Genomic DNA, 19,387 nt, shown 5'->3' with positions numbered 1-19,387 from the left:
TCAACCCCACTGGTCTTGTTACAGGCCAGTAAGGAGCTAGGAAAATTCCAGGGCAGGTGGAATAGGGAAACTGAGACAGGAACGTTAAAACAAGGCCAAACAGCGTGGGCAATTTGCAGCCAGCTTGTAAATAACAAGCCATTATCTTCCCCAGCCAAGACACTCCAGAGCGAATGGTTAAAAGCCTGCGGAACAAGAGAATGCAGGAAAGGAGGCGGGGAGGGGAAAGGGAAAAAGGGCAATTTACTCCCTAAGCAGAGAAGGCAGCTGTCTTGATGCTTGGCAGGATAAAATTGCCAGGTGCTTCTCATAAAATCTGGGAAGGCCACAACAAAATAAAAAGAATTAATCTGTACCAAAACAGTCAGCAGAGGAATTCTGAAACCTATAGACAGGCGGGTACATAACACCTCAAACCCCCCATCCAACTCACTCTTCTGATTCGCTGAGAGCCCATCTGTGCTTCATAAGCCAGATGTGTAGATTTGCTTGCCTTGCTTCTTCAATAAAGGTGCATGCATTAATTGCTTTAATAAAATTGGCTTCATCACAACGCAATCAAGGCCTCTCGTATAAATTCATTTATAGGAGAAGACAAGAATCGAGGTTGGGGACAGTCCTGACTTAGGGCGCTGTCCGGTAGCCCCTCCGGGCGACTGTGAGCGGTGCCTCTAACAGTGTCACCAGATGCCTCTAACTGTCACCGCCCTAGCCCGCCTGGGTTTCTGATGCAGTTCTGCTCAGAAGCTGGCGCCGGAACCAGCGCTTGGTGTGAAATGCACATTCCGAGGCCCCCGCCCTGAATGAGAAAGTTGGAATGTCACCTGATACAGACTCAGGCTCCCAGAGCTAAGCACGATTCCTGGCGTGTCGGTCCCCTTGCCCTCTCGGGAGGTTTCTGTAATCATCCTGCAGCTGGAGGAGAGTTCCTCCCACGGGTCCCCAAACCCGATTCATTCTCATCCCCCAAACCGGGAGCCTCAGCTCGGCAGGCACCGGGCTGGCTGGCGTCGGGGTGAAGCTCCTAGGTTGTGCCAGTGAGCAATGCAGCCCTCCGGGGGCCGCCCGCCCCACGCCCGCCCACAGCGGCCACTACCACGGATCCGGACCGCAGCGGGGCCTCGCCTTCTCGGGACAGTTTGGTCAGGTGACAGGAGGCGGAGCCTACTTAGCGGGCGCTTCCGAAGGCCGGGGGCGAGCCGGCAGGACACAGCGGCGGGAGCATGCCGGCCCTGGCCCAGCCTGGGGTGGGGGCGGGGGCGGGGGTGGGGGTAGGGCTCGCGCTCCACCTGCTGCTGCTGCTGCCCGCGCCCTGTCCCGCCCGCGCCCCGCGCTTCGACCCCACCTGGGAGTCCCTGGACGCCCGACCGCTGCCCGCTTGGTTCGACCAGGCCAAGTTCGGCATCTTCATCCACTGGGGCGTGTTCTCCGTGCCCAGTTTCGGGAGTGAATGGTTCTGGTGAGTGTGCCTCCCTCCGGGTCTCCTCGGGCCCTCTTTCTGTCCCCCGGCCTCCAGCCACCACCTCGCCGCGGCTTGCGGTTTCGCCTCCCAGTGGGTTATCTGCGTTTAGAATTTCCGGGTGTGAAATGTCTAATTTATTGTGTAAGCTTTCGGCCTGGGTAAGCATTGACTTTTTCCTCCAGGTGACTGCAGTTATTGACAGACACTTAAGGTGGCTCTGACTTCTCAGCTCCTGGATAGTTGCACTTGCCAACTTGTATTTATCACGCTACAGTGTAACCATCCAACGACGAAACTACCCCAAATTAATCGACTTGTGAGGGTCACATGATGAGCACTGAAGCTTGCACCTTAACTGCCCCTGGAGAGGGCGATGTCCTCTCTGCTATTGGCTCATTTTCAGCTGTTTTGCCATGAAGTATGGTGACAACATAAATGCATGGGTATGAGAAACATCTGTTTATTTGGGCATTCACTGGCTCTTCAGTGTTAAAATGTTACCATGTGTGCCTCTAGGAATTTTTAAAAAAACGTTCTAGAATGTTAGTCTAATAAAAATAACACCTTACTATATGAAGAGTATTGCCCTTTAGATTTTACCTTGCCTGTGCAAGAATGTGCATGTAATCTCTTACAACTTTGAAGTGTTTCACATACCTTTCCTGATTAAATACTTTGTGTTAAATTCTTCAAGATAAATGCTATCATATATATATATATATATATATATATATATATATATATATATGGTATATCTTATATAGATAAGATATACACTGAGTGGCCAGATTATTATGATCTCTGAACGCATAATAGTCTGGCCACTCAGTGTGTGTGTGTATATGTGTGTGTGTGTGTGTGTGTGTGTGTGTGTGTGTATTTGAGGCCCGGTGCATGAATTCGTGCATGGGTGGGGTCCGGCCATCCTGGCAAGGGGAAGGGGACATGGATGGTGCTGGCCTGCCTGCTGGTCGAACTCCTAGTCAAGGGGACAATTTGCATATTAGCCTTTTATTATATAGGATATACACTGAGTGGCCAGATTATTATGTGTTCAGAGATCATAATAATCTGGCCACTCAGTGTGTGTGTGTGTGTGTGTGTGTGTGTGTGTGTGTATATATATATATATATATATATATATATATTATATATATATATGATATATATACTGTATATATAAGATATATATATATATATATATATATATATATATATATATATATATATATCTTATACTAGAGGCCCAGTGCACGAAATTCGCGCGGGGGGGGGGGGGGGGGCGTGTCCCTCAGCCCACCCTGCACCCTCTCCAATCTGGGACATCCCTCTCACAATCCAGGACTGCTGGCTCCCAACTTCTCGCCTGCCTGCCTTCCTGATTGCCTCTAACCGCTTCTGCCTGCCAGCCTGATCACCCCCTAACCACTCCCCTGCCAGCCTGATTGAAGCCTAACTGCTCCCCTGCCAGCCTGATTGCCCCTTACTGCCCTCCCCTGCAGGCCTGGTCACCCCAAACTGCCCTCCCCTGCAGGCCTGGTCGCCCCCAACTTCCCTCCTCTGCCGGCCTGGTCACCCCTAATTGCCCTCCCCTGCAGGCTTGATCGCCCCCAACTGCCCTCCCTTGCAGGCCTGGTCCCTCCCAACTGCCCTCCCCTGCAGGCCTAATCGCCCCCAACTGCCCTCCCCTGCAGGCCTGGTCCCTCCCAACTGCCCTCCCCTGCTGGCCTGATCGCCCACAACTGCCCTCCCCTGCCGGCCATCTTGTGGCAGCTATCTTGTGTCCACATGGGGGTGGCCATCTTGTGTGTTGGAGTGACAGTCAATTTGCATATTACTCTTTTATTAGATAGGATAATACATTATATTTTAAGTTATCATTTTGTTCAACTATGAAGATTAGGTAAATTGTACATTTGGTGCTAGAAGAGGATTTAATGTTTGTTAATTGAAACCAATGCTCTGCCACAGACTAGTTTTGAATAATTTTATTCTTTGCAGTGGTAAACTTTTTATTTTCTACTAGTGAACACAGGGCTTTTTGTTGTGACTGAGAACAATAAAAATACTTCTCAAACAAAACAAGATAGAGTATATTTCTGACAGTCTGTAAGTGCATTAACCCTGTAGACCTGTGGCTGCCAACCGGTGGCCTGCAGACCACTGGTGGCCCATGAGGTCCAAAGGTTGTCGACCACTACTATAGATGATTCTTTAATTATCATGGTTTCCCCTTGTATCTTTTCTAAACCTCTGCTCCCCTTCCCAGTTTGACTTGTGGGCAGTCAACAGTACCGATGAGTATATCTGGCTGTTCTTATAGGCAATGCAAAACTAAATATAAATGATGGACTGTTCAAGTGCCTCTTTTCTTGTGCATTTGGATGAAATTTGAGAAGTGGTTCTAGACAATATAGAGAATGCTGGTTCAAATTAGATTGTACTAGAAGGAAATAGGAGAAATCCCTTATCCTTGTTCAACTTTCTGAGTGTCCCAGTTTTTCTTCTGTAGTTCAGTTTAAAAGGTATAAATGTGTTGTGGATCAATTAGGATACTTTCACTTCAAGGTATAGAAAACCCAAATAAAATGTGCGATAGTAGGGGCTTTTTATCATACAGAAGGAGAATTCGAAGTAGTTGGCTCATTGATGAAATCAAAGACATAGACACTGTCTGTCATCCTCAGCCTCTTGACTTGTTCCTTCATGCTCTCATGATGGTAGCCGGCCATAACTTGACATAACCTTGTTCAAAGGCAGGAAGGCCAGTTTTTCTTATTATTAATTTCCCAGAATCTTCCAAGTTGGCATCCCCGTACATTCCATTGGCCAGCATGGGTCACATGTCCATGTCCAAGCTGCAGTGGAAGCTGGAAAATTATGTATCTGACTGGTGGTGGTGGGAAAAGGAGAAGATGGGTCAGAGGTGGGGCTTGAGGCTGTTTCATGAGGAAAGTTACTGCTACATCTGTCTAAAATGTAAAATTATGTTTTTGATACAGTTTTCCTCATGAAGCCTTGCTTAGGAAGTTTAGGCCCCATTGCTCAGAATAATGCAGATAACAAGGAATCCTTGAAGACTGAGTCAATAGATTAAAATAGCAGCATCTTCTTAATTTTACTGTTGCCTACTCCCCCACTTGTTCTCTGCTAGTGAATAAAATAGATCCATGTTATGTTTTAGGCACTTAGTTTTCCCTTTGAAGCTTTCCTCACTTATGTTACAAAGATATATACTACATGTTGTTATTTAAAAGTGGGGATTAATAGCAAATGCATGGCTGGGTTGTCTAGAATTTTCTAGTTTATGAGTTGAGCGGACTTCACAGAGAGATAGATGAAAAATGAGGGGAGTTTTGGTTTACATAAACTTTCTTTAAGGAAATGTCTAACTAGTGGGGAAGTGAAAAAGTGAATCTGGGTAATATTTGAGTGAGAGAGAATTAGTAAAGGGAGCTGGCCCAATCATTTCAAATGTTTATATGTTTTATGTGCTGTTTCTGTTCATCCCTTTAGGTGGTATTGGCAAAAGAAAAAAATACAAACATTTGTGGACTTTATGAAAAATAATTACCCTCCTGATTTCAAATATGAAGATTTTGGACCACTATTTACAGCAAAGTTTTTTGATGCGAACCAGTGGGCAGATATTTTTCAGGCTTCTGGTGCCAAATATGTTGTCTTAACTTCCAAACATCATGAGGGTAAGTCACTGCAACATTTGCAAAGAACGATGGTTATGAAATGTAAAGTAGTTCATTTGGAAGCAGAAAGCATGAAACCAGAGTATTCTCTTGGGATCAACCATAAGTGGTTACTGACATTTGCTTATAACTTAAGGGACCACATGTTCCACCAATTAAGAGGCATTAGGCATGCAGAAAGATCATACCCTCCACATAACGGAGGAGGGTGCGGGGGGGTGGGGGGGGTGGGGAGGGAGATAACATTTTTGTTATAGGCATATTTAGCAATATTTCCAAAATTTGATTAAAGCTATTTGAAATGGGATGTGGATTGCAGGTCAAAGTTTATAATTGGAATTCTGCTCTTTCCTTTCATTTCACCTCTGAATGCATTCTGGGAAGGTATCATGGGGTAAGGCCACTGTAGCCTTGTGTCATTACTGACACACATGGCCGTACTTTTGGCCAACTCTTATATGACCAAATGGTGGACAATTTGCTAGTGATGAAAGTGACACAGATTGCCTGAAAGAAAAAGGATTATGGAACTATAATGGTGCCCAGAAATATCAGAAATGGAAGAATATCTCAAAGGAAACAGTGGTGTATTAGGGTTCTCCAGAGAAACAGAACCAATAGGAAGTATAATAGATATAAAAAGATTTATTACAAGAAATTGACTCACACAATTATGGAGGCTGAGTGGTCCAGACGCAAGAGCTGATGGTGTAGTTCCAGCCTGAGTCTGAAGGCCTGAAAACCAGGAGAGTTAATGATGTAGGTTCTTTTTCAAGCCTGGGTCCAAAGGTGGAGAAGTCCAATATCTCAGCTCAAAGACAAGCAGAGAGAAAGATTTCTTTCTAACTCAGCTGTTTATTCTATTTAGGCCTTCAACAGATTGGATGAGGCCCACAGCATTGGGAAGGGCAATCTGCTTTACTCCTCCGTTTATCTCTTCAGATGTTAATTTCATGCGGAAATACCCTCATAGACATACCAAGAATGTTTAACCAAATACCTGGGTACCCTATGGCCCAGTCAAATTGACACATAAAGTTAATCATCACGGTGGGCCTACATTAATAGGATCATTTCCACCCATTATCATTCAACATTCAAGTATTTATAAGATCAAGGAAGCATCAATAAATTGTTATTCTTCCAACCTAATGTTAATTCACTTGGCAATTTCCTCTGCAAGATCATCTTTGCCTTGGTATAAGAAATCTTGCCCCATTGCTTCCTTCAGGGTGGGGAGGGGAGTAGGAGGGAAGAACTAAAACCACAAATCTGGAATTATCTTAGAATATTTTCCTCTTTGCCTGAATTCTAGTGGCTTAATGATTTTTTCCTATAGATGTTTTTCCTATTGAATGAATATTTATGATGTGTATTTGTTTGTGAATGTGTTGATTTTCTTGCTCTTAGAACTTCTCCGAGCTGTAAGGACAAGGTATTGCATAGTGAGCTTATTAAACCAACAGACAAAACCACTCTTAGTCATACTGTGAGGACAGATGATGAAGCTCACATTTCTAAACTTTCTAGGACCCATGCTGTCAGATGTTTTCATTGCTCATGGAACAGATCCTGCTGGGCTTGTTAGGCAGGAAGACCACCGTGTGAGCGTACAGTGGTGACACTGAGCTGAAGACCCATGTGGTTTCAGCACTGCTTGACCGTAGGGCCTGACAAGTTGAAACATTTTGAATCAGGGTTTAAAATATCCACATTGCACCTTCCAGACAGCATGGAAGGACCTATTTGATTGGTAGATAATTCACTTTTAGGTAATTTAAGAAGCAACATCTAAGCTTAGGACTTTAGAGTAGGATGAGATTACAAATGGTGGGTCGAGTATTTTAAAGTACAGACTAGAGTCCTACTCATCCCCACTCCACCTCCTCGTGCAAAGATTTACTGCTACACAAGGATCACCAGCGCTCTAAGAATCACACTATAATAACCCTAAAACCGGGGAATCTACTTTAATCTTAGCTGTGACCTCCTAATGATGATTGCTGATTTCGTGTTAGACCCAGTGCTTACAGCTGGCGGGGACTATAACAGGGAACAGGGCAGACATGATGCCATTCCTCAAGGAGCTTATATTCTACGAGGGAAAACACAGAAGACAGATTAGACTCTACAGATCTTGTCAGTACCCTGAGAGTTATTTTTATTTATTTTTTAAATAATGTTTTTATTGATTTCAGAGAGGAAGGGAGAGGGGGAGGGATAGAGATAGAAACATCAGTGATGAGAGAGAATTATTGATCAGCTGCCTCTTGCATGCCCCATAGTGGGGATCAAGCCCGCAACCAGAGCATGAGCCCTTGACCGGGAATTGAACTGTGACCTCCTGCTTCATAGGTCAAAGCTCAACCCCTGAGCCACGCCAGCCAGGTGAGAGTTACTTTTAAAAACTTCGGTTTACCTTGTTTAAATTCTCATTTCTTGCTCATATAAAAGCAGAATATATATCATGAAAAAAATTGCCATAACAGTTGTTTGTAGAAGCAGTTATTTATATACCATGTGTATGATCAGATATGTTTTTGCATTTGCATAGGTAGAGATTTACCTAAAATAAAGTGGACCTACTTACACAGGTTGTTAACCTAATTGTGCAGGCTTCACCTTGTGGGGCTCCGAGCACTCGTGGAACTGGAATGCTGTAGATGAGGGGCCCACGAGGGACATCGTCAAGGAACTGGAGGTAGCCATTAGGAACAGGACTGACCTGCGTTTTGGACTCTACTATTCCCTTTTTGAGTGGTTTCATCCGCTCTTCCTTGATGATGAATCCAGCTCCTTCCAGAAGCGACAGTTTCCATTTTCTAAGATGCAGCCTGAGCTCTACGAGTTGGTGAACAAGTACCGGCCGGAGGTCCTGTGGGCAGATGGCGATGGAGGGGCGCCCGATCGCTACTGGAACAGCACAGGTTTCTTAGCTTGGCTGTACAATGAAAGGCATGTATGCTGTTGGACTGCTGTAGAGACCTTAAATGTTCCTAATACATGCATAACATTTCATTCCCTTGCTTCTTGAAATATTTCCTTTCAGGCTCATGTACTGGTATGGTATGGGGAAGGAAATCATTATAAATAATTCTTATTAGATATATCAATATTTACTCAAAATAATCAAGAATTACAAATCAAGCCCTAACCAGTTTGGCTTGGTGGATAAAGCGTCGGCCTGTGGACTGAAGGGTCCCAGGTTCGATTCTGGTCAAGGGCATGTACCTTGTTGCGGGCACATCTCCAGGAGGGGGTGTGCAGGAGGCAGCTGATCAATGTTTCTCTCTCATCAATGTTTCTAACTCTCTATCCCTTTACCTTCCTCTCTGTAAAAAAAATCAATGAAATGTATTTAAAAAAAAAAGAAAAGAATTATAAATCATGAGTCAAATACAATTCAAAAGTCTGATTTTGAAGACAGACCAAAAATCACAGAATGCAGAATTTTGAAGACATTCATTTTGTGGGTCCCCTTTTTCATCTCCTGTTCTGGGACAACTCTATTTACCCATGACTGTTTCTGCTTATGTGCTTTTCAGTCCCTCTAATTGCTTCTTCTTTTCACTCTCTTACTCTTTGATGACCAATGTCCCCCTTGTCTGTCTCCTTTTTCCCTTCATCATTCTCACCTCTTCCTGTTCTTTCCCACTGCTTTCTAGCATGTTCCAGCCTGTCCCATTGGCATAGGGCAGTGATGGCGAACCTATGACACGCGTGTCAGCACTGACACGCGTAGCCATTTCTGATGACACGCGGCCGCTGGGGCGGCCGCATGCCGAGGATGAAACATTTGCTGCTCCTGAGGATGAAACATTTGCGAAATAATGTTTTTTCCTCAAAGTGACACACTACCCAAGTTATGCTCAGTTTTTTGGCAAAGTTTGACACACCAAGCTCAAAAGGTTGCCCATCACTGGCATACGGAGTTCTGACTGAGCTCTGCTATTAGGCTTAAACTAGATGGAACAAATTTATATTTGTAACCAGAAGGTACTTGGTACTGTGTTATGAAGTCAGGGAGTGTTCTGTTGTGTTCCCTGGGCCCACAAAGGGCCAACATACAAATACTCTGGATAGGCCTTGCTATTTAGAACAGCAGTTTCTTCAGGTACCCCTTCCAATGGGAAAGACTGGGAGCCATCCAGTTCAATCTGTGAATCAAAACGGTCCCCTCTAAGTAGAGAGGTGCTGGAGGTACCACCTCTTATGAGAAACAATATTGTAGGGTATTTCATACCACAGGGAATTTCATGATTGCAAGTTGACTTACTTGAAATGTTTCAGTACTAGGCACAATTGTATGGGAAAGAGCTGAGATGATTCAGTCAATGGTGAGAAGAATGTCTTCATTGTGAATTCACTTTTGGGTATCATTCACAATATTGGGGGGGAAGCTTCAAAAAGTAGTATAATACTCTTATTTGTGCTGTATGTGCTGGGCACTGGAAGAGGAGTTTTATATAAAATTTTCTATTCTAATGAGAGCTGAAGAAATTGTTTACTCAGAGGAATTAGGTACCTTGCTGTAGGATAGGAAGCTTAGAAAGTGACAGACAGGACTGCAGTCAGCCCAAGTCCGTTGGCCTTCAAAACCATGGCTAGAGTGCATTTTTAGGAGTAGATTTCAGTCAGACCTCTTTTCAGTGACATTTCCTCTTGTGTTGAAAATGTTTACTTTTTGTTGTTAAAAAGTATGTTTTTCATTCCAGCCCAGTTCGGGACACAGTAGTCACCAATGACCGTTGGGGAGCTGGTAGCATCTGTAAGCATGGTGGCTACTATACCTGCAGTGACCGGTATAACCCAGGACATCTTCTGCCACACAAGTGGGAAAACTGCATGACAATAGACAAGTTTTCCTGGGGCTATAGGAGGAATGCAGGAATCCGTGACTATCTTACAATTGAAGAATTGGTGAAGGTACAGTGAAATGTCTAGTAACAATTATGGTAATATTCTTAATAGTGTGGGTGTGTGAGAATCATTTTTTGTTTGTATAGCTCAGTGGCTTATAAATACTGTTCTGTCTTCCATGCTTGTTCTCCTAGATAGTGACTAAATATTCCTGTGTAAACTCATAAATACAACATATTAATACATTTGTGATGGAATTGCTTTGTCTCTCTAAAAACTATATGTATTCTTAATGTTTTTTAGCAACTTGTAGAAACAGTTTCATGTGGAGGAAATCTTTTGATGAATATTGGGCCCACTAAGGATGGCACCATTTCTCCGATTTTTGAGGAGCGATTAAGGCAAATGGGGACCTGGCTTAAAGTCAATGGAGAAGCCATTTATGAAACCAACACTTGGAGATCCCAGAATGATACTGTAACCCCAGATGTGTGGTAAGTTATTCTTATTACCAGTGCTATCTGATAGAAGAAGGCACTTAAATTTTCTCAGAGATATAAAGAGAAAAATAGGATAAAAAGGGAAATGAATGAATGCCTTTCTATACACAACACTTTCTGAACGTAATTTTCTACAAAGAGAAGGAAGGGGAAGCATGTTTTTGAACACTTACTGTTTAGCAAATTGAGCTCAAATCATCTCTAGATACCTCCTAATAGTGGACAAATTTTGGTGAAAAGTAGTTAACTCTTATAAAAATTATAAGCCATTTAGAAAATTGAAAAACCTTGAGTGGTTAATCCAAAAGAGAGACTTCTGTTTAGTCAGTTAAGTAAATTATAACATTTGCAGATGTTGTATCACATCAAATTAGCAAGCAAGAAGTGCCAAAGGGCATGAAAAAATATTAAAAATCAGCTCCAATAATAGCACTAGTTAAGTTGATTAAAATAATTGTAACTTGTTCATAGTATCCAAATAAATCTAAACCTTAAGTTTCTTTAAAATTAATTATGTTAACTTGATAATTTTTCTTTTTATTGTATATATTTTTTAAAAGCCTTGCCTTAGGCTCCTATCTGAGATTTGGAAGGTTCTATGGACCAATGAGAACCTGAATCAGACTCTGCATATGTGATGGTTTCTAATGTGGGATTTTAAATATACACTATATGAAATTTGTGCACGGGGAGATGTGTCCCTCAGCCCAGCCTACACCCTCTCCAATCTGGGACCCCTTAAGGGATGTCCGACTGTCCATTTAGGCCCGATCCTACCGGCAGTCGGACATCCCTCTCATAATCCAGGACTGCTGGCTCCCAACTGCTCGCCTGCTTGCCTTCCTGACTGCCCCTAACCGCTTCTGCCTGCCAGCCTGATCACCCCCTAACCACTCCTCTGATAGCCTGATTGATGCCTAACTGCTCCCCTGCCAGCCTGATTGCCCCTAACTGCCCTCCCCTGCAGGCCTGGTCACCCCTAACTGCCCTCCCCTGCAGGCCTGGTCCCCTCCAACTGCTCTCTCCTGCAGGCGTGGGTCCCCCCCAAATGCCCTTCCCTGCAGGCCCAGTCACCCCCAACTTCCCTCCTCTGCCAGCCTGGTCACCCCTAACTGCCCTCCCCTGCAGGCTTGATCGCCCCCAACTGCCCTCCCTTGCAGACCTGGTCCCTCCCAACTGCCCTCCCCTGCTGGCCATCTTGTGGCGGCCATCTTGTGTCCACATTGGGGCAGCCATCTTTGACCACATGGGGGCAGCCATCTTGTGTGTTGGAGTGATGGTCAATTTGCATATTACTCTTTTATTAGATAGGATAAGAGTAGTATGAGTGGAGCTCTAAAAATTCACCTTGTTTTGCTACCAAAGTGAGTATAGCTGATCAAGTATAAATCAACAGTTTAGACTAACTGTTCTTTGTTTTCACTTGAATTGTGACTTAAAAAAATTGTAAGCTCATTGAAGAAAATAAACTAAGGCAATGCAGACAGAAGCACCTGGTTGTAGAATTTTAGAACTTTGGGTCTATGAGAAGCCATAATGAGAAATCAGTACCGAGCCTTCATTTCACAGAGCCCAGTTTAAATCTGGTTGTGGAATTTTTTCCCCTGTACTTATATTTGACTATGAGGGTGTCTGATCTGGCACTTCACAAACATTAACAGTTATTCCATCAAGTTTTCTTTAAATAAGTAAAGATAACACTGGCCAGTGTGGCTCAGTGTTTGAGCCATGAACCATGAACCACGAGGTTATGGTTCGATTGCTGGTCAGGGCACATGCCTGGGTTGCAGGCTCAATCCCCAGTAGGGCGTATACAGGAGGCAGCTGATCAATGATTCTCTCTCATCATTGATGTTTCCATCTCTCTCTCCTTCTCCCTTCCTCTCTCTCAAATCTATAAAAACATATCTTTAAAAAAATAAATAAAAAGTCAAGGCGTTCGACAAGGCCTGTAAAGCCCCAATGTCTGGCTCCTACCAGTATCAGCTACCTGAGGTGGCCCTGTTCTTCCCTCCTCACTGTGAGAGTTACTCCCCTCTTGGTAAATATTTACCAAATAGAAGTATCTCTGTAAATAATTCAGACCTGACCTATAAATAATGAGAAATATTACTATGCTTTCCCCTCCTTTTAACCAGGTACACATCAAAACCTAAAGAAAACTTGGTCTATGCCATGTTTCTCAAATGGCCCACAACAGGACAGCTGTTTCTTGGCCAACCCAAAGCTACTCTGGGGTCAACAGAGGTAAGAGGGAATTTTATCTTTATTGTTCCTTTAAATTGTTGACTAGAATATCCTGATAAAAACATAACTTTTAACTTTAAGGAGATCCTTATATGTGCTCTTCTTATTTACCCATAAGAATAATTTTAAAATGAGCTTCATTAATGGCAATATTTGGCCAGAACCTTTGAAAAAATTTTTTCATTTCCCAGAACTAAACTTATAAAGCAGATATATCATCTCCATTCACATCAAGGTAAAATATTCTTCTTCACAGTCATTTTATGTTGTTCGAGTTTGCTGTATGCATCCAAAATGATTCTTTTCATAGAACTGGAATTTGTATTCTCCCCCTGACATTCCATCCAGAACACATTAGAATAAAAGGAAGAAGTCTTAGCCCTACTATGTTAAGTGCATAAAATACTTTGGAGAAAGTTAAAGGTTAATCTAATAGTTATAACCACTAAGTCTGGTATTGAGTTCATTTTAATATATTTTATAGCTTATTTTAAAGAAATCAACAAGTTTCTTGGAGTTAAATTGTCCACATGCTTCTCCTTGCATCATATTTTCATAGTTCATTTCTAACGCTTATGATTGATCAGGCCGAAAAGAAGATGGAATTGAAATCTAATGTTTAATTACAGTTTGTGAACTACTAAATAAAAGTAAAAAATGAATCTTCTGTATACAATGCTTTTAAGGAATATCAACCACCCTTCTCAATAAAGTGGGCAAGTCACAGATACACTTGGAGACACTTGTGTGTGTGTTTTAATTTCAGGTTAAACTACTGGGACATGGACAGCCACTTAAATGGATCTCTTTGGAGAAAAATGGCATTATGGTGGAACTGCCACATCTCACCTTTCATCAGATGCCTTGTAAATGGGGCTGGGCTCTAGCACTAACTAACGTGATCTAATGTGCAGCGGAGTGGTCCATGCTGCAGTTACATCTAAGACTAGAAAATACCAGGTTTCTATAATTATAGCACATGGAGAAAGCAAATGTAAAATGGGTCAAGAAAAGTCAAGTACTTATTTAGGCAATACAGCCCCTTTCCCCCCTTACTCCTTAAATTGCCCATGTAACTATTGTAACTCTCCACTGACCTTGTGTTCAGAACAGGCCTCACCAAGATGCGCCACTTTGGAATGTATTATTTTGAGCTGAGGGCAATTGAGACCCTGAAGGCTCATGAGAAACTTTTATCTCTCCCTTAAGGAATTTAAATTTGGGGCCTTGCCCATAATAAGAGTTATCACCAGAGATACGTTTTTGGTGTTTTGTTTTGTTTTTTAAATATATTTCTCACCATTTTAATGTTTCAAGTAAACTGACAGATCTACAAAGTAAACACAAAGAATATCTTAAAAATCTTTTTTTTAACTTATTATACATTTTATTGGTTAAAAGGTTAACAGCTATTTTTTAGTTAAATCTATTACATTGAAAAAGTTGAATAAGCTAGAATATAAGTTATAGAATAACAAAAAAGATTTTAAATTTTATAATACAATTTAATATTACAAAATAGCTATATTATGCACATATGTAAACATAAAAATGGATAAATCAATTCTCCTTATCTTCTCATTTTGTCTCTGAGATTTGGCTTGTTCAAATTGAGAGGAGCGCACTTTCTTCGTTTTGGCAGCTCTAAAATAAGATCTTCTGACTTGTTTTCAGATGTAGCAGTGTTATTTGAAACAAATTTGGTATTTGTCAAGTCCTGTAGTGTTCTACCACCTTTAGGAAGTATATCAATAATTGAAGAAATCTGTTCTGAGTCATCTAAACCACGCACATTCTGATTATTTTCTTTAAGACATAACTCCAAATTATACTGAGCTGATAAAGATTGTCTTGTTGATACCAAAGTAGGAACATCAGATGATGTCTTTGATATAAAATTGTTGTCACATTGTATTTTTTCTTTATCTCCATCATCATCATCATCATCATCATCATCATCATCATCATCATCATCATCATTTGAAGTTAATGGAACCCTTGCAAATGGAAAACTCATCGACATGCACTGTTTACTAACCCGTTTATTCTTGCTGGCTGGGAGTGGAAAGAGACTCTGATGGAACTCAGAAAAATTGCTCATTTCAACTGTGATTATCAAATCTTTCAATTGTGCTTTTATTTCTATAAGCTTCTTATTCAAATTATTTAGCTTCAGGCGAAGAAATGTGTTCTCAAAATTCAATTTTTCCACTTCTTTTTGCAATAACATCTTTTCAGTTGCCATTCTTTGAGAATTCTCTTTTTCTCTACTAAGAGCCTGAGGTAATGCCCTGTTGTTGTGCTTTAAAGTTATTTTGAAAATAGAAGAATTATCGCTTTTTCAGAGTGAGGGACACCAACCGGATCCCGGAGCTGTATCTTAAAAATCTTTGACAGGATATTTAATTTAGTTAGAATTAATATAGAAATTAATAACAAAGGAGAAAAGCCACAAAATTCCAAGAATAGTGTTGTTACAAGCCTTCTTGGGTCAATTAACAATCTTTACCATCTCCACTTAATTCTGCAATCAGAAACCTTGCACATGTTCTCCCACTTTATTTAAGACATTTTTGACAAAGAAATGTCAGTCATCACTGTACACATCATGGAAAGAAATAACTTTTTATGACCTTTCTATAATCAGGCAGGACAAACTTCAAAGCACTGAACATCTGATTTTATTTTCATCCTGCAAAGACCTCCCTCCCTCTGAAGCCTCCATGGGCCTTCCCTTACTCCTCAACCTTAGCTCAGAATGTCATATATGCCTCATTTTAACTTCCTGTCTCTGAACCTCTCATCTATGTGGAGTTCTCATTCGTACGCACCTGATTAAATTTTATTATATTCTCTTATCTGTTTCATGTTGATTTGATTAAACCAGCTGCAAGAACCTAGAAGGGTGGAGGAAATTTTCTCTCTCCCACATATTTGCTGTTAAAGTCTCTCCACATTGAATTTAATTCCATGTGCGATCCAGAGTTGGAAATTCTTGTTTTAGAGTAGCTAGCAGTTGGTGGTGTTAAGGACTGAATTGTGTCTGCTTCCAAATGTTGAAGCCTTAATCCCCAGTGCGACTGTATTTGGAGGTGTGGCATTTAAAGAGATAATTAAGGTTAAATAAAATCAGGGGTGGGGGCCCTAATCCAATATGACTAGTGTCCTTATAAAAGGAAGAGTCACCAGGGATGCACAGGCAGAGAGGAAAGACCATGTAAGGGTACAGTGAGAAGGTGGGCCATCTGCAAGCCAAGGCGAGGCCTCAAGGGAAACCAAACCGAATGACACCTAGTTTTCCGCCTTCAGAACTGTGAGAAAATAAAGTATGGTTGTTTAAGCTGCTCAGTGGATGGCATTTTGTTATGGCAACCCTAGAAGACTAATACAACTGGAAGGTATATAATAAATTTGGCCTAATATATATATATATCCAATGCTTACAGTAATTGTGTCTTTATTTTAAAAATTGTTTTTTTCCTTGTGGTAATAAAACTAATAAATGTTCACTGTAGATATTTTAAAACACAGAAATGCTCAAAGGAAAAGTCACTGTTCAGATCACCACTATTAACACTTTAGTACATACTCTTCCAGGAATCAAACCTGTGACCATTCAGGCACAGGATGACATTCCAACTAACTGAGCCACACCAGCCAGGGCTATTTATTTATTGTTTATGATTCCTGCTTTAGTGACTTTTTGGATTAACCAAACAACTAAGGGTCCCAGACAAGAGGGTTCCTACTGTACTGACAGAAGACAAATTTGTAATGCCTAAGGTCAATTAACTTCAAATACATGTGGTTTTTACCTTGTCATTTCTTCAATTGTCATAACTACAGATGCAGATGATTGTAGGTGATAATTTTTAGCTGATCACTTTGTATTTTTAGAAGGCCACATCTGTTCAGCTTCAAATTTTCTTTGGATGAAATCCCGGGTTAATAAAAGGAAGAGTCACCAGAGATGCATCCTTATTATACACACATTCACTTGTTTCCCAAAATGCAGTTGTTATATCTCCCTATTAGAAATAACATCATATTCTGTCACATTTTGAAAAGAAGCATTTGCCCTATTCCCACATTTAAATCTTTTTTTTTGAACATTTTGGACATAGACTCCCTACCTGTTGGCTTCAGGCCTAGCCTGGACTTGGAAGAGACTTCATAATTCGTTTTCTGCCTTCCACTATTGAGCTACATTTATGTTGGAGGAACACAAAATGATGTTACTGAAAATATTCTTATATTACTGAAATATCTAATATACTAATGATACATGATTTATTTCTGCCCTAATTTCCTACATAAATATAGCACTATAGATTTACTAAAAAAAAATGAATTATTTCTTTTCAGAAAGAAATGCTACTTACTTTTTTCTAAACAAATTAAAAGACATCAATTATATTACCAGTTAAAGTGAAACTTGAAAACTAGTGTCTTCCCAACATAACAGCAAAAATGCTATGGATATTGTACCAACCTTGCATCCCTGGAATAAATTCCAATTGATCATGGTGTATGATCTTTTCAACGTATTGCTAGATCCAGTTTGCTAATATTTTGTTGAGGACTTCAGCATCTATGTTCATCAGGGATATTGGCCAATAATTTTCTTTCTTTCTAGTCATTATCTGGTTTTGGCAAAATTCACCTGTGAAGCCACCTGGTCCAGGGCTTTAGTTTGTAGGGAGGTTTTTTTTTTGTTGTTTTTTTTTTAATAATATAATTTTATTGATTTCAGAGAGGAAAGGCGAGGGAGAGATAGAAACATCAATGATGAGAGAGAATCATTAATCAGTTGCCTCCTGCATGCCCCTTACTAGAGATCGAGCCTGAAATCTGGGCATGTGCCCTAACGAGGAATGTAACTGTGACCTCCTGGTTCATTGATCAATGCTTAACCATTGAACAACACTGGCTGGGCTCAATACAACTTTTTTTAAATGGGCAAAGGACTTGTATAGACCTTACGCCAAAGATGATTTACATAAGGCCAACATAAATATCACTAATCACTGAAATGCAAATCAAAATCACGAGATGTCACCTCACAGCCATTAGAATGGCTACTGTAAAACAAACAAACAAACAAAAAAAACACACACAAAACAACTAGTATTAGCAAGGATGTAAAGAAATTAGAACCCATGTGCACTGTTGGATTGTAAAATGGTGTAACCACTATAAAAATCAGTATGAAAGGTCCTCTAAAACTTAATAACAGAACTACATGATCCAGAAATCCCACTTCGGGGTAAATATCCAAAAGAATTGAGAGTAGGGTCTTGAAGAGATATTTGCACATGAATGCTCATAGGAGCATCATTCATAATAGCCAAGAGGTGGAAGCAACCCAAATGTCCATCAACAGATGAATGGATAAACAAAATGTAGTTTTGCTATGAAACAAATAAATTAATGGCTATAAAGTATTAACAAAACCATATTTTACTAAAATATTTTATTGCAATATCCACTGTGCTTAAAAATCAATACAAAGTAAGTTATTAAAGTTATTTACATAGAAATGAATGACACTGTGTAGTTAAAATAATATCTGTGAGTAACCTCTAAATCACTATGTCATTTTCTAAGGATTGTTAACAGTAAAGGCTGATCATGGTTGTTAATTTCACTGATGTCCATAAAAAGCAAAGTCCTCCATCAAATATATTTAAAACACATAATTTATTCCTTTGAGGAGTAACTGGAGAAAAGTCTAATTTACTACTGTATGCTGCAGTTCAGTGAACTTTGATTCGTTAAATAGCATATTTTCCAAACTTCACACCTATTTCCCAAAGAGATTTTACCTCAGTATCAATGTCAAAGTATACTGAGTTTCATATTATACAAAACAAGTATCTACTAGTACATTTAGTTTTCAGTCTGTTTGGAATTAATATCCAGGGTATAACAAATTCTGATATGTGTGCTGTGTACATTCAGATATGCCCACAAAAACTAGTCTGTTGATGACTTTAAAAAATAAGATGACAAATAAATTTGTTTTATTATGAATGAAGACTTTCAGAATATTTTTTATTAGGCATTTTGGTAACAAATCATTACCCTATATTTATATAGTTGACTTATTCAGTGTATATTTAAAAGTAAATTATTCCACTGTAGGTTTTTTGAAAGAAAAAAATCATTTCTCCAGTTGCTGAGAGGTACTAAAAGCTTCATAGACATTAGCTGCAAAGTCTTTCACTTGCTCCATCGTCAACAGATCCTACAAAGATGACAATAAAATGTTAGTCTGAAAAATGTATAGATAATCTGAATTCATTTCTGCAATCAAGAAAGGAGTTTAGCGCTAAGTTTTGTGGTGTTAAAGCCAAAAAGAAAACCATTTAATAAAAGGAGTATTTTTTTCTTATAATAAATTTTACGAGATATTTATTGTTTAGGTTCTTATATGAGGGATGCCATCTTTACCCTTATGCCTAGAGACTCTTCTCACTGTACATTCTTGAGGTAGTTTGGAATTGAGGTATACTGCAAGTAATTCTTTACTTATAATACAGTTTCCAAGTTTGCAAATGACTCAGATAAAAAACACTTACATGGATTTAAAGTTATCCATTTAATAATATCAG

General features: G+C 40.3%; 2 protein-coding genes across 3 annotated transcripts in view; one reads left to right on the top strand and one right to left on the bottom strand.

Annotated features, from left to right (window-relative positions):
• Nucleotides 1–1,199: 1,199 nt before the first annotated feature.
• FUCA2 (alpha-L-fucosidase 2) lies at nucleotides 1,200–15,631 on the top strand. The gene is made up of 7 exons (XM_079779715.1): nucleotides 1,200–1,459; nucleotides 4,979–5,166; nucleotides 7,782–8,121; nucleotides 9,882–10,092; nucleotides 10,330–10,520; nucleotides 12,665–12,773; nucleotides 13,540–15,631. The coding sequence occupies exons 1-7, from the start codon at nucleotides 1,224–1,226 to the stop codon at nucleotides 13,678–13,680; spliced, it is 1,416 nt and encodes a 471-aa protein (XP_079635841.1). The 5' UTR covers nucleotides 1,200–1,223; the 3' UTR covers nucleotides 13,681–15,631.
• A 613-nt stretch (nucleotides 15,632–16,244) lies between these two features.
• Nucleotides 16,245–19,387, bottom strand: part of PEX3 (peroxisomal biogenesis factor 3) — a 39,636-nt gene continuing 36,493 nt past the window's right edge. Inside the window, exons 12-13 of one of the 2 annotated variants that reach the window (XR_013813922.1) lie at nucleotides 16,907–19,020; nucleotides 16,245–16,801 (exon numbers count right to left, since the gene is read on the bottom strand). Coding sequence is in view for 1 of the 2 variants with exons in the window: in XM_079779716.1 (XP_079635842.1) it covers nucleotides 18,937–19,020 (84 nt within the window). In the remaining variant the exon portion in view is untranslated. Of the gene's footprint in view, nucleotides 19,021–19,387 lie in introns of both variants that reach the window. The other variant, XM_079779716.1, reaches the window with a different exon arrangement.

This window comes from Cnephaeus nilssonii (genome assembly GCF_951640355.1).
Source record: "Cnephaeus nilssonii genome assembly, chromosome: 9".
In the NCBI taxonomy this organism is placed as follows: domain Eukaryota; kingdom Metazoa; phylum Chordata; class Mammalia; order Chiroptera; family Vespertilionidae; genus Cnephaeus; species Cnephaeus nilssonii.
Note: the sequence above shows the minus strand (reverse complement) of the source record. Positions and strands in the feature narration are given on the sequence as shown.

Coding starts and splice junctions, on each gene's coding strand:
- FUCA2 (XM_079779715.1), top strand. CDS start 1,224: ATGCCGGCCCTGGCCCAGCCTGGGGTGGGGGCGGGGGCGGGGGTGGGG. Junction 10,093..10,329: donor CAATTGAAGAATTGGTGAAG/GTACAGTGAAAT, acceptor AATGTTTTTTAG/CAACTTGTAGAAACAGTTTC. Junction 10,521..12,664: donor ACTGTAACCCCAGATGTGTG/GTAAGTTATTCT, acceptor CCTTTTAACCAG/GTACACATCAAAACCTAAAG.